We start from the raw sequence: 24,240 nt of genomic DNA, 5'->3' as shown, positions 1-24,240 counted from the left end.
CTGATTTTCTTACTGCTTAAAACACCAAACCTAAACATGGTCCTGCCATGTGGAGTCACTTTGATCTGGTAATGGCAACCCTGAAGAGTTTTCCTCCCCAAGTCCAGGAAGGTGTAAAGCCCAGTGGATTTCACCCCAAGGGAAAGCTCAGCAAGGAAGTCCAACTATGATCCAATACCTCATCCTTACAAAATGTACTGACATCAACTGAAATGACCCTATTAGGTCTTCAATTCTTAGATTAAACCACAAGGTGATTTCTTTAATTGTCTTTCTTTATTGTTTTTATTTTTTTACATTCTCTTGAAATCTGGTTTAAGTGGGAAATGATGATGTAGCTGTCTTAGTAAGTATTGTCAATTGTCTTCAATAGAAACAAATGCATTGCATTGTATGTATTTTTCAATATGGTCATAATCAAATCCAGTTAACCCTTTACAAGAAACATCCAAACTGGTTTCCTTTGCTTCTCAAACTATAAATCAACATTTTGTCCTGTTTAATAAAGCAGTTTCTGATCTCACTAGTTTTTGGATTTGACTCAGCAATAGTAATTAGTAATCAGCAACTGGAATATGTCTAATGTTTTCATATTTTTGAGACTTTACTATACAGCTATATTTCAGTTCTAGTAACTGAAGATGCTAAAGCACATCATGGCATTTACTTTGGGAGTTTAATGTGCTTTCTGGTTATCCTCTTCCACTGCCAGCTCCTACTGTGTCAGACAGGTTTGAAAGGGAACTTGTGCTAGCATTTCAATACTGTATGTGGGCCTGTTTTACTGATATTAGTAAGATATTTTCAGTTGCTCTGCTTCACACCTTTGATTTTATAAATATTCCTATTCAGTCATCTTAAACAAATCAATGTTTTGTTTAATTAAAAAAATAAGAAACAAATAGTACCTGATGCATGTATTGGTTAGTTATTTTTTTCTTTGCTTTGCAATGGGTGTGATATTTGAAGGGTTTGGTGCTTAAATATAGAAATCTTATTAAACTAATTAAAGATAATATAGACAAGAAGCTCAAATCTTATGGTGGAAAAGTATACTGTTTCTGTGCAATTATAATGTTAAAGGTGCAGTTTTAAAATTGCTTCTGCTGTACTTTTTAGCAGCTTCTGGGTCTGTGTTTTGTGTCCACAAAAGTACCACTCACATAAAATATACAAAATCACTGGTTATCTCTTAGTACCACATAAAATGTACTGTATTTTCTTTGGTGCACTATAAACAATGTACACATTTTGTTTAGTTTATTTTTCCCAAAATGTTAACCTGAGTCACTTTTGCGTCAGCAAAGAGGAACTCAAACTGACAGATCAAGAGAATACGCTTTCGACTATCAAACAATGTATTTGAATCCTTAATGTACTGTTCAAGTTCTAACAAAGATACATGACATCTCTACAACTCACCTTATCAACTCTCTTGTTGGACACAACCACACTCTTGTCAGATGATGCGTGCCTCTTGACAGTGTGTTTACACTTATTGTCTTTCTGTTTTTCCACAGGAGAAGGAGAACCACCTTTCATAGAAGATTGGCCTTTACAAATTAGCTCCATCAGTCTCGAATGTTTCACTGTCTCCCCAATAAAGCTTATAGCCTGCTGGATGCTGATGACAATTTTCTCCATCCCATCCAACCTTTTGGAGTGCTGCTCTGCTCTTTGGTTTACAGCTGATAGTATGCAGGTCATTTCATTGCAGATTTCTTTCATCTCGATTGAGACTTCCACCTCTTGTGGTTTGACAACCTCGATCACTTCTTTGTCTACCTTTAGTGTCTCCACTTCCTTTTCAATTCCATCAATGTCCTGGGACATGCCGTCCAGCTTGTGAAGGACCTTCTCTTGGATGTGGATCAGTCTGTCCATCTTGTTGTTCAAGGAGTCGATCTTGATGTCTAGGAGGTTGAAACTGTCAGTAGATGGCTTCTTTGCCTCAACTTGTAACTTACGGGGTGTGCTGTTGGAAATGGCAGGCCCTTGTTTGTGCATGGGCTTGTGGTCATAAACCTTTGCCAATGAATTAACTAAGGTCATACCTTGTTTAGCTTGTGCACTCATTGTCTCGATTCAAGATTAGCCTTCAAAAAAGGATCTCCAGTGCAAAGACTGTGAGCTTTCAAAGTCCAGTAGATATCAAACAAACTATTTTTCCAGGAAAATAAAACTAATGCCAAAAAACATTAGCGTCCCTCTTCCCCCAATTTTCCAGGGATACTGATTCTGTGAGGGATACTCACAGAATCAGGCTTCTTAGTGCACAGAGATACACAAAACAAAGCCTAAGTGTGTAACATAATCCACCTTTTTAGGATCATTGAGAAGGGTGGCCAAATGATCTAGACCCTGTCCTTGTTCCCCCTGTCCTCCATTCAAAGTGGCTGCACCTCTCTAGACCTGAGCGGGTATTAAGAATATAAAAGACCACCCTCCCAAAATGCAGACCATTCATCTACGTCAGCAAAGGAATGGACAAGGTTATCTGAGCCCACACTGGAATTTGGCAATGGGCAAGTAGGATGACATTTGAGATGCTTAAAGTGCTAAGCCATGCTGGCAGCCCAGTTGCTAGGTGTCAAAAAAATTGAGAACATATAGTTTGAAACATGATCTTTTGTTTAAAAATTAAATAAAAATACACATTTATGTTTAACTGCAGTTAAAAATCAGTTAAAAAGAAAACTTAAACTGAAAAATCTTTGAATACAAAAACAAGTATACATTGCCTATAGGGGCTCTTAAATTAGAATCCGGAACGCATGATGTGATTGATTTACAGCCTCATTGTGGGGCTTGTTATAAGGAACAAGTATAAACGTGTCCCTGTGTGCAAGAAAGAGGTTATTTTTATAATTCTTGAACATCTTTCAAATACAAAATGTTCAGGGTCGAAATATTATTTTATAAACACCAACCTGCCAGGAAAGAATATTAAAAAATACTTCAATTACAGCAGATGAGCGACCTTGCTGTCTGTGCCCATGATATTCAGATTCCTTCCTTGTTTACAAAGGACACCAGAAGTGTAATCATTATGTTCTTCCACTTCTTCATGCAGATGAAAGTCCACTGAAGCCAGCTGATCATGACTTATTGTCTATTGTGAGGTTTATCAATCAATACAGGTTGGCAAGTGTGGTTTCTATAGTTTTTCTACCCAATATTAATGATGTGGACCAGTTTCACTTTTAATGTCTGGTTCTCAAAATCATTACTAATTTCCTAGTTGTGTATGTGTGTGTATTTTCACAACATACTTAAATTAAACAAATGTATTTTTTTTATGATTTTGGTGTGTGAGTTCTGTAAACTGACAAAACAGAAGATGCTACAGAAGATACAGACAATATTCATTGTGTAATTCTTTCAGTAGACAAAGCTTGGAACCTCTCACAAGACCTTAAGCCATCTACAGTTAACATGTCTGGCTCCACATTCACTTATAAAGTGTAATTGGAACCTTTTAATATGTACCCAATAAAAACACTTAATGGAGCTGCACAAGAACACCCCGTAAAAATAGAGATACATTTAACATATGTAGTTGTCATTAACGTAGGAAGCAACCAATTGCACTACATTAGTCGGAGAAATAGGGAACTACAAGAACGTTACTAATATCTGTCCTCAGGAAGACTTTTTAAAAATCTTAACAGCAATGTTACAGCCTCAGAGAAGATGTGCCATTCGAACATAAACACAAAACTGAGGAACAAGCCAAGATTGAATCCATACATTAAGACCTGCACAAAACCTAAAGCGCAACAAAGAGGTAAGGCTGTCCTATAGTTGTACAAATACACACTGTGTTGACTTGTTTGTGGAGAGTGCTAATCCAAATAAAAAGTTGATTTAATTAAAGTAAAAATCCATACAATTAATGCACACAATTATATTAAAATATTTATAACAAGTCACATTGCTGTAATGTTTTTAAACTGTCAATATTCAGTGCATCAGTGATTATTGTAAAACCTTTAAAACAAAATCAGTTAATCTGTAATATTACTGAGATTCTGAAATGATTAAATGATCAGCTTTGATATCATGAAAAATCCTAATAAACAAATATACAATCTGAACAGTTTAAGGGGGTAAATGTTGATCAGTATCAACACCTATTTCTCACATACATTCCAATGCTACAATTGACAGTAAGTTATGTACAATTATTAAAATTGAATTTAATGATTTCATAAAAATAAGATGCCAAGAAACAGAAAATCTGATCTGTAGTGGTATGTGTTGTTGACATGGGGAACTGCCTACAAACTCTGACACCCAGAGCCTGGCTCCGGTTGGAACTTCTGAAAATAGCTTTACGCTGACAACCTCCAAGGCTTAGGGGCCCTGTAATGGTCAGGGTTATTGAGATCAGGACTGCAGGGGATTGGACATAAGGTCACATGTTTGCATTATATATATATATATATACACACACACACACACACATATACACACATACAATACTGGGCAAAAGTTTTAGGCAGGTGTGAAAAAATGCTGTAAAGTAAGAATGCTTTCAGAAATAGACGTTAATACATTATATTTATCAATTAACTAAATGCAAAGTGAGTGAGCCTTTGCTTTCAAAACAACATCAATTCTCCTAGGTACACTTGCACACAGTCAGGGATTTTGTAGGCATATAGTCAGGTGTCTGATTAAACAATTATTCCAAACAGGTGCTAATGATCATCAATTCAATATGTAGGTTGAAACACAACCATTAACTGAAACAGAAGCAGCTGTGTAGGAGGAATAAAACTGGGTGAGGAACAGCCTAACTCAGCTAACAAGGTGAGGATGCTGAAGACAGTTTCCTGTCAAAAGTCATACACCATGACAAGACTGAGCACAGCAGCAAGACACAAGGTAGTTCTACTGCATCAGCAAGGTCTCTCCCAGGCAGACATTTCAAGGCAGACAGGGGTTTCCAGATTATGAACTTTCATTGAATTGGGAGATGCTGTCTTATTGCTTTCACTCTTATTATATAAGTAAAGGAGTACGTCAAGGAGACCAAAACTCTTCATGAGTAAAACAAAAGTCAGGTTTAAAAGTCAAAAGTTATGTCTACCTTGGACAACAAATCAGCACAAATGGAGATATTATGGAAAAAATCAAAATAAGAGTAAAAATGGGATAGAGTGCATTTGGATGAAACGGCACACAACTACCAATCTACATATTTACCTGACGAAAAAGTATTTGAGCCTTCATCCAGCAGTGGATCCATATAGGCTGATGGTGATGATGATTACATACTTTGCATCAAATTGATTAATGTAAATAATTATTGTTTAATGCCTGTTTGATACATGTGTTACTATACAACCTCTTGGAGTCTGGTGAAATTAAAAACAAGATGTGGACAAAAAGCTTGGTTTTAACCAGGGCTTGCACAACCATTAGGCAAACTAAGCAGTCACCTAGGGCACCATCATTTTAGTTTAAACTTGGAGGGGGCACCCATTGAGTTCATCTAAAGGCATCACTTACGCTTGCACCGCTTCTGTGTCTAATGTTGTACTTCCCTCTTATCTGTAACCCAATTACACTACCAATAATCCAGTCTAAAATAAGTTTTTTTTGTTTTTTATATATTGTGAATACTCCCAACTGTATTAACTAAAGCCATATTAAAAACTGTGGTATGTTCAGTTTTATAGTTTGGACAGTGCATCTTTAAGGTGATGCCACAGCAGAATGTATTAATAGAGTCTTTATGACTTGATGACTTGATTATCAGCTGTCTGTCTGATCTGTCTTAACTTTCTGTCTCCTTCAGGGGCTTTGCTCAAAAAACCCAATACATAATCTGTTTGGCTTGGCTAAATTGAGGTCTCTACTATATAGAGAGTTAAAATATGTTTTCTTAATCACTGAGTCCCAAGCAGTTAGATTTCTTATTTTGGGATACTGATATGTATATGTCTACTATTACCAAAATGTGATCGTATCACTTACATAAGTATTCCAGCATGAAAAACTACAACCCTTTCAAATAAAATATTGTTGAGATTGAACATGCTCCAATCACATGACCGCACACGGGAAAGAGATTGAGACAGATGCATACATTTACTTTAAGCTAAACAAAACATCTATTTTATGCCTAAAGCTTGTATTTAACAAGTCAAGTATAAAGAAGAAAATAATAATAACCATTTGTGCAACCCAGGAGTAATGCAGGAGTATTCTCTGTATTTCTATGATGCAAATTAAAACTAAAATAAACAATTGTATGACCATCAATAGTGTATTTATCAGTAGCATGTCTGTCAGAAACAGTTACTAAAAAGACAATGTTCTAATCTTGGCAATCAGTGTTTTATGAAGTCACTTTGGAATTGATAACATGGAGGAAAGCCTTCCTGTAACACTTAAGTATGTTCATCAACCTCTGTACGATGAATTGGTTAGTTTTAATTTAGCTGTTATTTTTCAAGTACATTGGATAATTGTCTGTCTCCCTGACAAACGTATCAATTAACTATTTATTTCATTGTTGTTTGGCTTGTCACTGTTGAGATATAAACTTTTATTATACATTATTAAAAAACAGTAATATAAGGTTTTAAAGTACTCTACCTTTTCTCTTACAGTTTGTATTTAGCTGAAGGTTAATACTGTTCTATGATAGTGACAAGATACTGGTTAGTCAAAAGGTACAAAATGTGTCCCAATTGCTGCAATCATCCAGGGTTCTATATACCACCCGAAACAGGGGGAAGCTGCTGCCACTTTAAGACTATTAGACACTGAAAAGAATACACTGATGCAGTGGACTTTAGCAGAAAGGATATTACATAATCTGAAGAACACATTTATCACCAGTCCTGCAGTTTGAACTGTAACTTGAGCAGAACCAATCGTGAGTTCCCTGAGGCATTCTGTGGTCTTTAAATAGTAAGAATTGCCAAGTAGGAAAAAGTAATTAATACCTGGTGAACTTGTGCTGCCATCATTGAAACAAGCACAAACAAGTCATAAACAACCCTGTCATTCTGCAGTGTTGAAGAAAGTGGAGAAAACTGTGCATTTAGTATTTTCTAATATAGGCATGTGAAAACCAACTTGCAGTCAGAAGCAATTACTCAGAATTAGGGTTCTGCATTTTGCATGACTTACAACTTAGTTTATAGCCAAGTAATGTAAAATGCAGGGTGCTACTCATTATTACATGTACGGCATTGGCAGGTTCTCCTGAATTAACCCAAACAAATCTTGCACACGAGCAGCAAATCTTCGCAAACAACACTTGTATTGTACTGAAATTATGTGCATTGTGTGATTATAATGTATTAGGTGTTTTGGTCAACATCATTCACACAGAAAATCTGCAGTGGCACTTTTAGTTCAATCTCTTTTCCCATGTAAATAAAAGGGGTACATTTAGACTGTCTGTTTGGAATACGCTGCAGACAAGCGTGACCTTGGTGGTATTAGTTGCCTGGCGGGAATACAGAAATGACTCCTTAATATGTGCAAAGCATCCACCAGAACAAATTGTCCTGGTACGTAAGGTAAGTCTATACTGTTTTTTTTCCTAACCACCCAGCTCAGATGACTACTTTTGCATAAACTGAAACGTGATTTACGTCAATAGGTATAACAGCTGCCAGTTTCAGGCCCAGACCAAATACAAACTTCAACCCTCCTGCCAGTCACAAATACTGGAGGGTTGGTGTTTGGTAGAAGGAAGCATCCTCTGGCAAACACAAAGTTCCCATCAGCTACTATTATTTTAATTAGTGAATGACAGGTGGGTCAACAATTTGAAATGGTTTGGGAATTTAAGTAAAAGATCCTGTATACATTTGCATCAACCTTTGTTGTATATATAATACCTATAAATGCTGGTAAGAAGTAATAACAGAAGAGTTAAAGTCATTAAATATGTTAAGGTTGTATGACTGGATTATACATGTGTTAGTTAACAATGTATTAATTTAACAATTATTGCTTTAGACCTGTATGTTTTTGATTTTTTATAAATATTAATTTAAACCAAAACTATTTAAAACTGTAACCACCCTTTACCACGTTAAATAAGTGTCCTCTACCTCTACTGCCATGCCTTTTTTTACCAGCTTGTATTCAGCCATAGTTGCATCATCTGCATGTAATCAGTAGTGTCTGAGGGCTTCAAATCAAAAATGGCTATAGCCTCTAGGAGTATGTGTTGTTCTTGGAATGTATAAAATGACATAAGATATATATAGCCTGTGATTGGCTGGAAAGTCATTGACATAACCCAGTTCACACTCCAAGCAAGACATAAATTCAGACAACATAATTATAAATAATACAAAACTAAGTTCCACAATAAGAAGTACAAAGAAAATATTTTAAGATGTTCATAATCATATGGGTTATATAGTTTCTCAGAAAAAGGTGGCTATTGGATTAATTTAGAAAAGTTAGATCCACTGATTCTTCTTTATTTTCCAGAATTCTGAGTTTGATACGTGCAGTCACAACCAAATGTCATAATAATAATACATGTAAAGATTAAAGTTTGTCCTACTTGGATCAGTGTACACCAGTGTTGGTAAATACTAACAGATACTACTATGGTATTTTCATAATTATTTTCCTCAAACACAGTACATTTATATGAGGGGTCATTTAGGGACCAGGATAAATGCTATTATTATAGATACCATCAATTGGGCTACCTTACAAATGCCTGATAGAAAGCTTAACCCAGTATAATAATAGATTTAGTCAAAGGGCATACCTCCTCATGCCACTGAAGGAATTGTAACAAGAGAAGGTTTGCCATCTTCATCATCTTGATGAGGTATGGACTGTGTTTTGTGTCACATAACAAAGCATCACTTTCTCACTATGGATCAGAATCTATATCAACAGCCAGGGTCGTCCTCAGCCCTTTCTTCCTCTGAAATTGGTAAGGTGTGAGTGTGTATTGGATAATGCTGTCATTTTGCCTTCATCTTCCCATGCAACCTTCATCAGATTAGTAAATTCCACAATGTTAACCTTGGCACAATTTTATTGTACAAAATTGCTCCACAGCAAAATGGTAGTTATCCATCTGCTTTCCAGTATATCTACACATATTACACAGGTCCTTGTAGACCTTGATATTGAGCACCACATTTTTGAATGAAAGAAAAGGAACTCTTGGGTGGTTAGCATAAGCAAATTACACTCTTTTCACATGGACATTTAACTCCCATAAAACTGGTATCTGTTATAGAATTGTGCAGTAAGTTATCATGGCTCCACAGAAGGAGATCAATTGAAGAACAATGGGTTTTATGGAAGAGAGACACCATGTTTCAGGAAGTGAGAATCATGTTGTGTAGTACCAGTGTTAGTGTGGGGATTTGCTGGAAAACAAATAGAAGATTTAGTAAAAGCTAAATATCACTATATTATTCAAGGTCATTCTTAGATCTTAGGCTTGGGTTTTTGGACGGTAACCCTTATTGAAATCCCATTTGCAACCAGGCTTTAGCTTCTTGACACCACTTTGTTCAGGCTAAAATATCCTAGTATACTTTGGAATCCATTCCATCTAACAGGTTTTGCCCCAAAGCAAAACAGACCCACCTCCATGATTCATAGTCAGGATGCAATTCTTCTAAATATGACATCTAACTTCCCAAAGCTAAACACATTATTTAGAAGAGGCTTTATGAATTTTCTTCTGCTTTATTCCACCAAGGAAACCACATGCATGTACATGTTGTTGAATGGGATTGGTGGAAACATTGATTTCTGATAATGCCATAGTTTCTTGAATATCCCCTAACTTTCTGTTTGACATGCATATCTGGGTAAAGCTTTCTTACACAATCTCTCTGGTAGGGTATTTCATCTATAATGGACACAACTGTCAAAACTGGGATGTTAATCTTTTTACAATTTGTATTTACACCTGCAACTAATCTTAAAGGGGTCAATAGCCCCTTTCTTAGGATTTATGTGGCTCCTGTACATTCCATCCATTTAAGAGTGGTAAAATAGTTACTCTATTATTCATGATTTAGTGGATGCCTTTATCCAAGGTGCCTCAGAAATCCATTTAAAAATAAAAGTGAGTGCAGTGAGAAAGATACAGAAATGGCATGATTGAAAAACTACACCTTACCCTGGAAACAAAACATTAATGTGTCTATAAAGACACAACACCTAGCCTAGTGTAAGTACTGCTTGGCCCCAAAACTCAAACTGTCTGAGGAGGCGAGCTGAAGAAATATCACCACTGCAATCTCTGTCATAAACTTGCTGAGTACAGAGGGTCAACTTGACATGTTCACGGACGACTTTTTTAAACACCGCAGCTGTGAAAAACTGTATTATATAACCTTGGTATGCTACTTCAGAGAAAGTGATGCAAGTGAAGAGGTGATTCACAGTAAACCGTATAGCGCAGAGGCACTGAGGAACTTATATATAGCTGTCTTATAATCTTCTTGGAAAATTAAATGTATCACAATGGGACTTACTCTGCTAAAGTGGATAACAGTGTTTAGACAGATAATTTATTTTGCATGTTTTCTTTTCTCATATTGAAACAATTTCTATTCAAATAAATAAGCATGACATTATTAATTTTGTAAACACAGGACATTGTGACAGTGTGAAAGGACAGGATCCCAATTGCAGTGTTGTGAATGGGGCACTAGGTTGCTACCAGCCTCATCAGCCTGTTGTGACAAACACCTGAGGGCATAGCAGCCACACCACACCTGTGCTCTCCCTAATATAATCCTCTCTTTTTCTATATAGTAGTTCACTGTAATGGGATGTAATGAAGCTCAGTGTTCTTTCCTTTTTTCCTTGATTATTGAATTACTTATTTTTGACTGATAAATACATAATTAATAATAGTGATACAAAATTCAACTGTGTATTCTCCTGCATCTGTTCATATACTGAAAAAAACATACAGACTAGCATACTTCAACTTCAGAGTTTGTCAGTACGTCTAACTGCCCATTCAAAAAAGAATAATTGAACTCCATTCAAAGTTTGCTTCACTTCTTCCACCAGAAGAGGGCACAAAAGCACTTTGATATTGTTGTTCTATGTGTGATCTTTACTAGCATACTGAGTATTTATAGATCGGTCCACTAATTTTGGATCAGTTTATGGCAGTGATATTTAAATTCTGCATACACCTTTTTAATTTTGTCATAAAATTGAAATGTCTCTACTACATTTACAGTGTAATTCATTATAGACATTCACATCAACCTCACTCAGAAATAACACTGATATCAGCATGCTACTGAGAGAGAGCTGACAGGAATGTCATTTGCATTTCTATTGTAAAAATATTGGAAAGTGTTTGATTTTCGGTGTGTCCTAACATTATATTTAAATGAAGAGAGAAATCAACAGTTAAAAGCCTTTGCTCAGAGTGCAGGCTTGGTCTGAATCATGTCATAAATTATTGTGACCAAGTTTCAACCAGGGGGCAGTATACACTTTTTTTTGTTTTCAAAGCTCAGCTTGCTGCACAACAGCACCTCCTGTAGCATATCAGGCACCTGTACATCCACAAAGTTAAAAGTGAGAGCTAATTAGTCAGCTCTGGTGTTTGACCTGTCAAGAACGTAAAAATTAAAATAGTGTCCTGGCAATGCACCCTTCAAAAGCTGTTTGTAAGTTTCACACATTACTACAATAGTAACAGCAACTGAGCTGATTCATAATAAGAAATTTCTAGTTGCTGTGGTATGAAAGAAAAACAGTTGACTACTCTAAAATAAATAGATAAATAATATAATATATATATATATATATATATATACACTCACCTAAAGGATTATTAGGAACACCTGTTCAATTTCTCATTAATGCAATTATCTAACCAACCAATCACATGGCAGTTGCTTCAATGCATTTAGGGGTGTGGTCCTGGTCAAGACAATCTCCTGAACTCCAAACTGAATGTCTGAATGGGAAAGAAAGGTGATTTAAGCAATTTTGAGCGTGGCATGGTTGTTGGTGCCAGACGGGCCGGTCTGAGTATTTCACAATCTGCTCAGTTACTGGGATTTTCACGCACAACCATTTCTAGGGTTTACAAAGAATGGTGTGAAAAGTGAAAAACATCCAGTATGCGGCAGTCCTGTGGGCGAAAATGCCTTGTTGATGCTAGAGGTCAGAGGAGAATGGGCCGACTGATTCAAGCTGATAGAAGAGCAACTTTGACTGAAATAACCACTCGTTACAACCGAGGTATGCAGCAAAGCATTTGTGAAGCCACAACACGTACAACCTTGAGGCGGATGGGCTACAACAGCAGAAGACCCCACCGGGTACCACTCATCTCCACTACAAATAGGAAAAAGAGGCTACAATTTGCACAAGCTCACCAAAATTGGACAGTTGAAGACTGGAAAAATGTTGCCTGGTCTGATGAGTCTCGATTTCTGTTGAGACATTCAGATGGTAGAGACAGAATTTGGCGTAAACAGAATGAGAACATGGATCCATCATGCCTTGTTACCACTGTGCAGGCTGGTGGTGGTGGTGTAATGGTGTGGGGGATGTTTTCTTGGCACACTTTAGGCCCCTTAGTGCCAATTGGGCATCGTTTAAATGCCACGGCCTACCTGAGCATTGTTTCTGACCATGTCCATCCCTTTATGACCACCATGTACCCATCCTCTGATGGCTACTTCCAGCAGGATAATGCACCATGTCACAAAGGTCGAATCATTTCAAATTGGTTTCTTGAACATGACAATGAGTTCACTGTACTAAACTGGCCCCCACAGTCGCCAGATCTCAACCCAATAGAGCATCTTCGGGATGTGGTGGAACGGGAGCTTCGTGCCCTGGATGTGCATCCCACAAATCTCCATCAACTGCAAGATGCTATCCTATCAATATGGGCCAACATTTCTAAAGAATGCTTTCAGCACCTTGTTGAATCAATGCCACGTAGAATTAAGGCAGTTCTGAAGGCGAAAGGGGGTCAAACACAGTATTAGTATGGTGTTCCTAATAATCCTTTAGGTGAGTGTGTATGTATATATATATATATATATATATATATATATATATATATATATATATATATATATATATATATAAGTTATTGTTGCTGACATATGCAGATTCTTCTGTGTGTTGACAGTAAAGTGGCATTTGCAATGGTGTTTGTAAAAAAGGATACAAAGGCCTAGATTAAATCATCACCTACCTGCCAATTGCAAATTCCAATTCCAGTGCTTGATGACAGATTTCTATTCAGCAGAAATAAGATGCCCCAGAAAAAAGAGAAAGCCACGACCAAGTGATTATTGGAATTTGCAATGGAGTCGATTGTGAATCCCTCAAACTCAGGTATTGACTTTTAAAATCTGGTATAAAACAAACAAGTATCACCCCACATGCTGAAACATTAAGCTGTTACAGTAAATACTTTCTAGTTTGATTTCTTGTTTACATTTCAAATAAACTGATGTGCTGACAGGTAATAAAATAAGCCACTAGCTGCAAACAGATCTTGTACTGAACTGATTAAGGGTCATCCAGTTTCATCCGTTCTGTTACAGGCTGTAAACTGTACATGCCACCATGGCAAAAAAAAAAGCCTGAAAGCTCAGGCATATGTTTCAACTGAAAGGTACCAGCTGTGCTTCTGAAATGTATTCTTTCCTGTTCGTTGTTGGACACTATTTTACATCAGATAATAATAAGCATGCTTTCAATATGCAAGCACCACTGACTCTTGATTTTGTACACAACGTGAAAGCCAAACACTTGTATTGTCCCACAGTGACCAGAGAAAAGTTTGAGTAGCACAAATCCAAGATCTATGATCCTCCGTCAAAGAGATCTCTACTGTCCAGTTTTAAGTGTTCAAAGTGTGCACAATGTTAACAAAAAATACCAAATGTTATGGGAGCATGCATTGAAGTGTAATGACATATTTTTTTAAATAACATGCGGACACCTGGTGAAAATAACTGCTTCCACCCACACATTTTGAGGCCTCTGTACATCATTTTATTGTAGTAAGAGATAATTTCAAATGGAATCATGTCAAATTGAAGAGATCATGACAAATTGAATGTATGACATTCATACATAGCTTTTTTATTTGGAATTTGTGGATCAGGAGAGATTTCTACATTATGTACAATGAACTAGGCCTACAATCTTAAAATAATGTTACAATTTGGATAATTCTTCCGTCCTTGCCTTTCTCCCACATTTAAAAATAGCACAATCAGTACAATGCTTTAATTTGTGAATGCTCGATTATTAAGAATTTATAGCCCAGTAAAATATATCGAGTTCAAGACCTAGTACTCGTTTACAGCTGGAAAGCCAGGCAGATGATATTGACACTTGAACTAAGTAGTCGTCATTGTGTCGGATCGCTTTCCAATACCCAGCAATGTTTCCATTGTGACGGGACACAGCCGAGTGCCAGCAGAAAAGGTTACGATGTGGAGACAGGATTAACTGAGCTGTGACTTTTTACACACCTCTGTAGCACAATTAATGAAGTTATTTGTGAAGCAGCTGCCTGTTCCCATAACAGGAAAGGCTTGACAGGAAACCTTGGAGCCGACCACAACTCTTTCTGTAGAACGCCAAGGAGATTTAACCAAAGACATTTGTAACTGCATTCAGTAAATAAAAAGTGTCTCCAAGACACAAAGGATATTCAGAAAGCTTTTTGTTTGGAAAGATTAATTTACATAGAAAACCTAAACATGCTGGGAAAAAATTACTTTCATCTGAAGAGATCATTTATAACCAATACTCGGTTTCATCCTGAAACTGACCTGGTGTCAATAAATCAATAATGCATGGGTAATAACAGTTTAACCCCTTTATTAACACAGCCCACTAAAGTTTCCTAAAACTATGTTTTTTATCGTCTTTACATGTTGCTCAGAGTATTAGTAAAATGTATAGAACTTTTCCAGTTCAATTCTACCATATAAGCAACTTTTTAAATTGCAGGAAAAACAGTCAAGAGTTATTATTTTCTCCTTTCTAACAAAAGATTATGATGTTGTGAAGATCGCTTGTGCAAATAAATAATCCCACACTGAAACACAGAAAACATTGCAATATGCAATATGCAACAGTGCAATCCAACATTTGCTTGACTAATTCCACTTGCCTACACTGGTTTGTATAAACAGACCAATGCACAGTAATAGGCTATATGTTACAGTGTGTGATTTTCAGAACTGCATTTGTTCTCAAGGTAAATAGTAACTTTCTTATTCCAACGCAATGTGCACAAAGTAATGTGTTTTGTTTGTTGTATACCAAGGCCCATGTAAAGATGTGTAAAACTTAGTATTCATAACTTGTTTGTACTAAATTGGCACTATATAATTTCAATGAATAGCATTAAGAAATTCTAAAATAACTTAGATAGTCACAGGTCAATACTGCGAGATTCATAAGCTAACAATGCTTTTTTGGAACAGTGGAACTTGCTCTCTCAGCTGTGGCAGTTGTACAACAATATCAGCATTGCTTACTTATTTTAAATCACAATGCAATGTGTTCCTGTTTTTGGCTGGAGCCTTGAAAACCGCACGTATAATTCCAGCTTGAACAATTGAAAGGTTCACTTTCAAAGCTGTGTAAAATTGTCTCCATGCTTTCCAACTGCAAATAAACCCTAGCTAATGTTAAAATAAATATAAAATAAAAGACAAGACAAAAATAAAATCTCTTTTCAGTGCCTACACTGTATCTTTGTAGAGTATATGGACCAAAATAGCCCCATTAAAGATTTGGCATATGCAGTCAGACCTTGGATTTGAAGCACAGTCACACAAACACCTCCAAATGCTTGATACAAACAACCTCACATGAGCTGGGAGGCTTCCAAGTCTGGTGGAATACCCGGTATGCAAAGAGTGTTACAGTTAGACCTTGGATTCTATGGGTTTTCTAATAATAAAATTATACAATCCAAGAAATCAATGTTTGCCATGGGTTCGGTGACTAGCAGCTCATTTTGCACAGCTGTGGCTGGGAGTGTGTAGGAATCCCAACAGTGCCACTGGTATTGAGCTGCACACAGCAGGATTTCTGTACAAGCTCTCTTGATGCCAAAGCTGTGTTACAGGAACTCATCTTACATAAGAAGGATAATCTCATAAAACCTGTGGTGCTTTGGGAGATGTCATATTGCCGAGTGAGCAGCGCTTTTGCATTCAGTTTGAACGTTTTAGGGATTCCTGGCTTGTTAAACCCGTCAGTTTGGACATCTATGTGGAACAGTAATGCAAACTGTACATTTTCTTAAAAACAGGAGGTAAAACTATTTTATTTAAACATTTTCCGGTGCGCTGCTAAAACAATTAGAGTTACATTTATGAAGCATGCAGTGGGTAGATTTTTTATGATAATTATGAAAACAATATAATAAAACTAACAGGAGATAAACAGCAACTTTATCATAGTAACAACAGCAAACAAATATAGAAAACAAATGCATTATAAGCCTTTATTAAATGTAATTATTGCAGTGTAACAGGACTCAATGTGGCAACAGTGTAAATGATGCCTGATTAAAATGTTAATGTCTTTCTGTTTAAAGGCTACTTTAAAATCCTGTCCCGTCTCAAAGTATCCCAGTGAACACAGAGCCATGCGATCACAGTACCACTGAACAAAGCTGCAGCGGGGAAGACAAATCCCGTGCTCTTTAGATGTAGTTTTTTCTGCTAGCCAGTAGGTATTGAAACGTCACATCCTGAAACACCACAGAGCTCTCCTTTGGGATACAGAAGCCATGATTGTGATGACATTTTAAATTATTTAAATTTTAAAAGTTATTCAAGTTATAGAAAGGAACAGAAAAATCACATATTAACCAACCAATCTAGTTAGTGCGCTAGTTCCCCTTTAACCGGTTTCAAAGGTAGGCCTACAAACAATTGTATGAAACCATTACACTTATTAAATGTATTCATGTTTTGTATATGTAGATCCTGGTAACGTTCTAGTTATTGTGGCTGCACTTTATACAGAAACATGATACTGCAATAGCAGTCAAGTGGTATCCTTTCTGAGTCCTGTGCCCTTTCACAAGTGTCAAATGCCAACAGTATGATAAGTTTAACCCTCTAAGCTAAAACATTATTGCTCAACCATAAACTGATTTGCATTGTTTTAAACTTTGGGGCCTTTCTACATGGTGGTGGCTTGTACCCTTTTTGTTCTGAAAAACAAACAATCCAAAAAATCAGTAATCAGTAATATCAAGCTGCTTAAAAGGCCATTTGTATCTGTAAAACATGATCAGCTCTCACTGCCTGAACTCTGGTGACGTTACACACACGGAGCATAACACCTTACATCTCTCTCCCTCCCCCTTCATATTTCTGTCTCTCTCTCTCTCTCTCTCTCTCTCTCTCTCTCTCTCTCTCTCTCTCTCTCTCTCTCTCTCTCTCTCTCTCTCTCTCTCTCTCTCTCTCTCTCTCTCTCTCTCTCTCTGCACAGTATAGAAGTGTGGAAGTACATGATTTAGCATTAAGTAACAGCCTACTATTCAGTTGACTTTTGATTGCCAAGATTAGAATTAAATTGGTTAAACATAAGGGGTTTAGCAAAAAGGCTCTAATTTGCAAACAGAAGGTACATAATTTCATAAGACCATTATTCAATTATCATTACTATCTACTGCTTTTCATTGCAACTGCCATTTCAATTAGATGCATTGCAGCTGAGTGAGATCTACATATTCTTTCAGAAAAGGACTGTTCACAAAGCAGGAACAGGAAAAACATGCTGAATTTCATTGTTGAAAGAGTGCCCAGAGACAAAAATTGGATCTTGCTTCAGCCACTGATTCCTTCCAACTTGACTTCTATTTATTTTTTATTGTAAATCATGATACAGGGAAAGATTTGTGGAAATATTCCTTGCAGGTCATAGGCAGGAAATGAGATGGGGGAATTACTTTAGTGTTGTACAGTTCAACACTAACAGAGTGCAAAGCTTCAAGCCACAAGAATATTTACCACAGTTTCTCACTGAGCATTGAGATATTTGCTTCAGAAGCAACCAGCACATAAAGGTTGTAAGAAGGCACAAAAGCAAACACAAACAATACAGCACAAATCATTACAATACAAATTAAGTATGATATCGAATAACAGAAAACAAAAAACAAGACACATAGGGCTGGTTTCACAGACCCAGATTAGCACAAGTAAATGCATGTATTTTCCTTTTGTTGACCAAATTACAAGAAATTAGATGATTATACACAAGATTAAAAAAATATTAATAATATGAATATGTGCATTTTATTTTTAAATCTTGTTCTATTTATTTCATTCAATAATTATGAATTAGTATTCTGCAGTATGACAACACTTTATTTAACTCAGTTGCTGAGCACCAGAACAGAAATCACTTATTGAACATAGAAAGTAGTACATACCTTTAAAACCACGAGTCATTAATTTACAGAACATCACTATGTAAAAACAAACACCTACACATACATGCACACATGCTATGCATACACATACACATATACATATATATACACATATACACAAGTTAACAAAACCATTGATGGAAGGAAAGGAAATATGTAGAGATTTAGATGTAGAATATAATTTCCAAGGCCTACCTGGTAATCTTCAGATATAAGCACCGTGTAAATGTCTTTTAATTGCTTCCTTGCAATATTTTGTATTTTTAAAAGGGCATTTTTGCTCCAAGACATAGTACACATTTATTCTATGGTCAGGAAGTTGATAAAAATATAGCTTTTGACATTGTGTTAATTTGCACATAAGAACCTGTGCAGCCATTGCAGAGGCAAGAAGGCAAATTAATTTTCTCAGCAGACAACCAGGTTAATTGCCATTAGAAAAGGAAGACTACATCCAAATGGTGGTAATGAATTGAAAGCACTACCTGTATGTCTGGTGAAGGAGATGTATGCCGCTTTCTTTTGTAGTTGAATAAATTCCACAATCTGTGCCAAAGGAATGAAGCCACAAGGCAAACACTACCTACTATCCAAATATCTTTTCCCTTGAAAAGGGTATCCATTTTTGCCTTTTTATTTTATTTTATTAACTTTCTTTGGTGTCTCATACTGCCAAGGCTAATCTCTGTGGATATGCATGTTATCAGCACTGTCACTGGAGGTTACGAAAGACCACGGCAGAGTAAGCTCTCAGCCAGTCACGCAGCGACTTGGACTCCACGCCAGTAATGCTACCTATAAGGAAAGACATGCTGTCTCCATGACAAGTAAGGGACAGGTGGTACCGCGGGGTCAGGGAGCTCCGAACACAGCAGCTCAAATACACTTAACGCTTCAGCAGTGACAGAGACACGAGTATCCTTTAACCTCGGACACAGCACTTCAAACATGCAGCTGCAGACTTTTTGTCTATTGGCTGTACAAAGAATTTAAGTGGAAGGCTTTTGGCGTTTGATGGCTATACCAGAGCAAAGTGCAGAAACACTGGGAACAGACATCGGCAAGGATTAAATCAAGACTTTTACCAACCTTCTAATACAAAACTACAAACCTGTGGCGGCTTCATTTTTTGGAAGATGATACTTTCTTCTTCCCATAAATGTAACCGCTATGATATACAGGTTGTAGTTTGCGATTAGCAGATGGGTCGTATTTTCCTTCATTTTATTAAAACTTTTTAAGATTTAAGAATTCTTAATTCTCTCTCCAAATTACAAGTAAATGGTAAGATGTACTACGGTGTGTTTATTTTTTAAATATATGTTTGTAAAGAAATAATGTTTCCTGTAAATGTATAATATATGGATGAGTTGCAAGCTTCTCATCTCCTGCAATCACATCTGGCTCCATTCACATGTGACATTTTACATAAATCAGCTTGCAGTTACTTTATAATAGCAGATTGAGTGATCTTGGTGTGTGTGGTGGTGGGGTGTGACAGATGTAATTAGTGAACTTCTAATTGGATGGCAAATCATTCTTGACACTGATATTTTCTCTCTCACACTCTAGCCCCTATATTCAGTGAAGTATGCATGACTGACGGCTATCTGGCTGGAGTGAGTAGGGAATGAATCCAAGCATGTATGCTCAAGTATGCTTCCAATGTGATATAGACCATGCATGAAGCTTGTTACTAGCTTTTTGCTGAAGAATGCAAGTTTGTAAGTGTGTGTACAAATGCAAAAAACAAGTTCTAACCCTACCACGTAGGGCAGACTCTACTATGTGTTCATCATGACTTTTCTTAAAACTGAACTGGTTTAGCAGATTTAGACATACCATGCTTTCTAGCTATTTTTAGAGAAAGTAAGCTGTAAAGCTGAATTCTAATTTATATTGCCTAATTGTTAAAATAATTAATGTTAAGACACAGTGACTACAATTGCTTACAAAATCATTACTTTTAACATGTACATAATGCACAAGTGGGATTCCATGTTCTCCTGTATTATACATTATACAACCCAATCACCTGCCTTCAAACCAACTTCTAGATGCAGATTCAAAAGTCAGGAGACTTTACTCTTTTAGTGATTAAGCTGTTCGTGGAAATAAGGCCGTTTTAGCAAAGTGTTACATTAAACACGCATATATTGCATGTATTGATATGGCTGAATTTGAAAAAGATTGCTAATTAAAGAAAAGATGATCCTTAAGCCACTCAACTGTTGGACTGCAACCTAAAATAGAATCATCCATGATTTATATGTCAGGAAGTGAAAGGACATAGACCACAGTCCACACTGACAGTGTCCAATCCTGGGGGTGCCCAGTGAGTCACAGGAGCCAATGCTGATCAGTGACACTATAATCTCCCTGCCAACCAACCCAACTGTCAAATCCAGACATTCCTGAGACGGTTCAATGTTGCCACGAGAAACTTCCAGACACAACTAACAAGTATCACAGTCTGCACTATGGCACTACATGAGGTTACTGGATGACCCACACAGGACCCTGCTGTCCAAATTAAATTGCTATACTACTGTAACACTACTGAAACATTTACCACTACTTGGACTTGTTTTTGTTATATATATACACATGTATATATGTATAAACCTCCCTCTACAAGCACTAATAAGCTTACAGAGTATACGATTTGTTTGCTTGAATGTATTTCTGCAGACAAATTATGTACAATTTATGGTAAATTAAATATATTATGCATGCTTCTACATCAGGACAACAGAATATAATGAAATATGAAAATCAAATTAAAAAAATAATGATCATAGGTTTTTGCTAGTATGACAAGTGAACAAATACAAAATTCCCTCTCTTTACAAGCTGATTGGGAGGAGAGCTGTCAAGCTCAAGGTTGGAAAAACCTCCATCTAGTGGCCAACATTTACATTTTCACACTAAACCTCTACCGCTTTAAGGCTGCACTGACCAGATTGCTTATACAGTATTGTGCAAAAGGTTTAGGCAGATGTGGAGAAAATGCTGTAAAGTAAGAATGCTTTCAAAAATAGACATGTTAATAGATTATATTTATCAATTAACTAAATGCAAAGTGAGTGAACAGAAGACAAATCTACATCAAATCCATATTTGGTGTGACCACCCTTTACCTTCAAAACGGCATCAGTTCTTCTAGGTACACTTGCACACAGCTTTTGAAGGAGCTCGGCAGGTAGGTTGGCCCAAACATCTTGGAGAACTAACCACAGTTCTTCTGTGGATTTAGGCAGCCTCAGTTGCTTCTCTCTCTTCATGTAATCCCAGACAGACTCGATGATGTTGAGATCAGGGCTCTGTGGGGGCCACACCATCACTTCCAGGACTCCTTGTTCTTCTTTACGCTGAAGATAGTTCTTAATGACTTTCACTGTATGTTTGGGGTCGTTGTCATGCTGCAGAATACATTTGGGGACAATCAGATGCCTCCCTGATGGTATTGCATGATGGATAAGTATCTGCCTGTACTTCTCAGCGTTGAGGAGACCATTCATTCTGACCAAATCCCCAGCTCCATTTGCAGAAATGCAGCCCCAAACTTGCAAGGAACCTCCACCATGCTTCACTGTTGCCTGCAGACACTCATTCGTGTGCCGCTCTCCAGCCCTTCGTGAACAAACTGCCTTCTGCTACAGTCAAATATTTCACATTTTGACTCATCAGTCCAGAGCACCTGCTGCCATTTTTCTACACCCCAGTTCCTGCGTTTTCATGCATAGTTGAGTCGCTTGGCCTTGTTGACACATCGGAGGTATGGCTTTTTGTCCGCAAATCTTCCATGAAAGCCACTTCTGACCAGACTTCTCTTGATGCGTCTTTCATCTGCTGCAGTAAGTTTCCTTGGCTGACCACTGCGTCTACGGTCCTCAACGTTGCGCGTTTCTTTGTGCTTCTTCAAAAGAGCTTGGACAGCACATCTGGAAACCCCTGTCTGCCTTGAAATGTCTGCCTGGGAGAGACCTTGCTGATGCAGTAGAACTACCTTGTGTCTTGTTGCTGTGCTCAGTCTTGCCATGGTGTATGACTTTTGACAGGAAACTTTCTTCAGCAACCTCACCTTGTTAGCTGAGTTTGGCTGTTCCTCACCCAGTTTTATTCCTCCTACTCAGCTGCTTCTGTTTCAGTTAATGATTGTGTTTCAACCTACATATTGAATTGATGATCATTAGCACCTGTTTGGTATAATTGTTTAATCAGACACCTGACTATATGCCTACAAAATCCCTGACTGTGTGCAAGTGTACCTAGAAGAATTGATGCTGTTTTGAAGGCAAAGGGTGGTCACACCAGATATGGATTTGATTTAGATTTTTCTTCTGTTCACACACTTTGCATTTAGTTAATTGATAAATATAATCTATTAGCATGTCTATTTTTCAAAGCATTCTTACTTTACAGCATTTTTTCACACCTGCCTAAAACTTTTGCACAGTACTGTATATATTTATAAAACTATACTTATTTATTCAATTGTTTCAGGACTTTTGTAGTATGTGATTTTTGTACTTAATTTTTTCCTGATTCTTAAGCCTGAAATTGACAACATGTCAAGAGGGAATGCAAGACAAATTGGTCTCCCAATCTCACAGTTACAGCGCCCTCTGCTGGTGGTTTTAGGGGTAGGCTGTGTAGATTCCAGGCAACAAAAGCTGAATATTGTGAAAGGGGGTGTAGACTTCTTATAGGCACTGTATATGCAGGCAACTTCTCTTTCCTCTGAACCTATATTTCAAGTTGAAATTTAGTAGTACATTTTAAATAATAATAAATATGGGAAAGTTTGCATCCAGGGCAATGAGAGGGAGGACAAACGGTACAGGACTAATCATGGAGTGGCACACAGTGCTGGGATTTCAGCTACACATGGAACAGGCTCAAATGGGGGCTTGACAAGGGCTTCCAGCACAAGGTCAGGCTCCACGTTGGGATGCTGATTTCATAGGGCATAGAGAACTTAACGAAAGCATGCAACACACTGAAATACACATGGGGGAGTTGGGAAGTTCACTGTACCTCTTCAAGGCCTGCATCCAGCTCACTGGACTTCCCCTCCCAGAAGCACCTCATGGTCTCTACTCTCTCCAGATAGTGAAAGAAGGCCAGCTTCCCAAGCCTCAGGCTGTTGGATCTCTTATGGATTACTTTGAGTCTGTCTACCTTGACTGAGTGACAGGGCAATGCATTTGCCTCCTCCTTGTTCCCTGTTCTCGTCTCCACTTCCTTCCCTGGAAACACATCCGACCTCTTATTAGGAACTTGCTTTGTTTCCAAACTAAAATCAGAAAAAGAAGAACACAAAAAAATCTGTCTATATTTAGAAACAATTTTTAATAAGCATCTAATGCTGTGCTGTGCAATCCAAGACATGTGCAATTCCACCAGCATCTCTGAACATACAAATATATTAACATGCAATCACATTTTTCTAGTAAACAATACATTAATAAATTATGTGATATTGTATTTAATCAAAACACGTTCATTATGTAATTGGATTTTAGTTTATTTATTTGTGTGGTCATTGTTCTTGCCCATTTAGTTTGTTTAATTGTCTGAATAGTGCCTTAATCCAATGTGACTGTTTAAATAACTAATAAATAACAATTGACTAACACAAGGAAGAAACTTGCCTTTACCTGCTGTATAGTATGCTGTAAATCAGGACAGGTTTAAATGTAGCCAAATCAAGCTATACTAACACAATTACAGTAGCCAATCTTATGCTACAGTGGAATGAATTACTTTTATTAAAAATACCAAAAGTGATGAAC

The 24,240-nt window shown here is 37.1% G+C and overlaps 1 protein-coding gene across 3 annotated transcripts in view; it reads right to left on the bottom strand.

Annotated features, from left to right (window-relative positions):
- Positions 1-24,240, bottom strand: part of mylk4a (myosin light chain kinase family, member 4a) — a 44,538-nt gene that overhangs the window by 13,566 nt on the left and 6,732 nt on the right. Inside the window, exon 2 of one of the 3 annotated variants that reach the window (XM_066722667.1) lies at positions 23,483-23,741. In XM_066722667.1, coding sequence (XP_066578764.1) covers positions 23,483-23,741 — 259 coding nt within the window. Of the gene's footprint in view, positions 1-1,422; positions 2,432-23,482; positions 23,742-24,240 lie in introns of those variants that run through there. The other 2 variants (XM_066722654.1, XM_066722660.1) reach the window with 2 other exon arrangements.

This window comes from Amia ocellicauda, chromosome 2 (genome assembly GCF_036373705.1).
Source record: "Amia ocellicauda isolate fAmiCal2 chromosome 2, fAmiCal2.hap1, whole genome shotgun sequence".
Taxonomy (NCBI): Eukaryota; Metazoa; Chordata; class Actinopteri; order Amiiformes; family Amiidae; genus Amia; species Amia ocellicauda.
The sequence above is the reverse complement of the archived record's forward strand: the minus strand, read 5'-3'. Positions and strand labels throughout refer to the sequence as shown.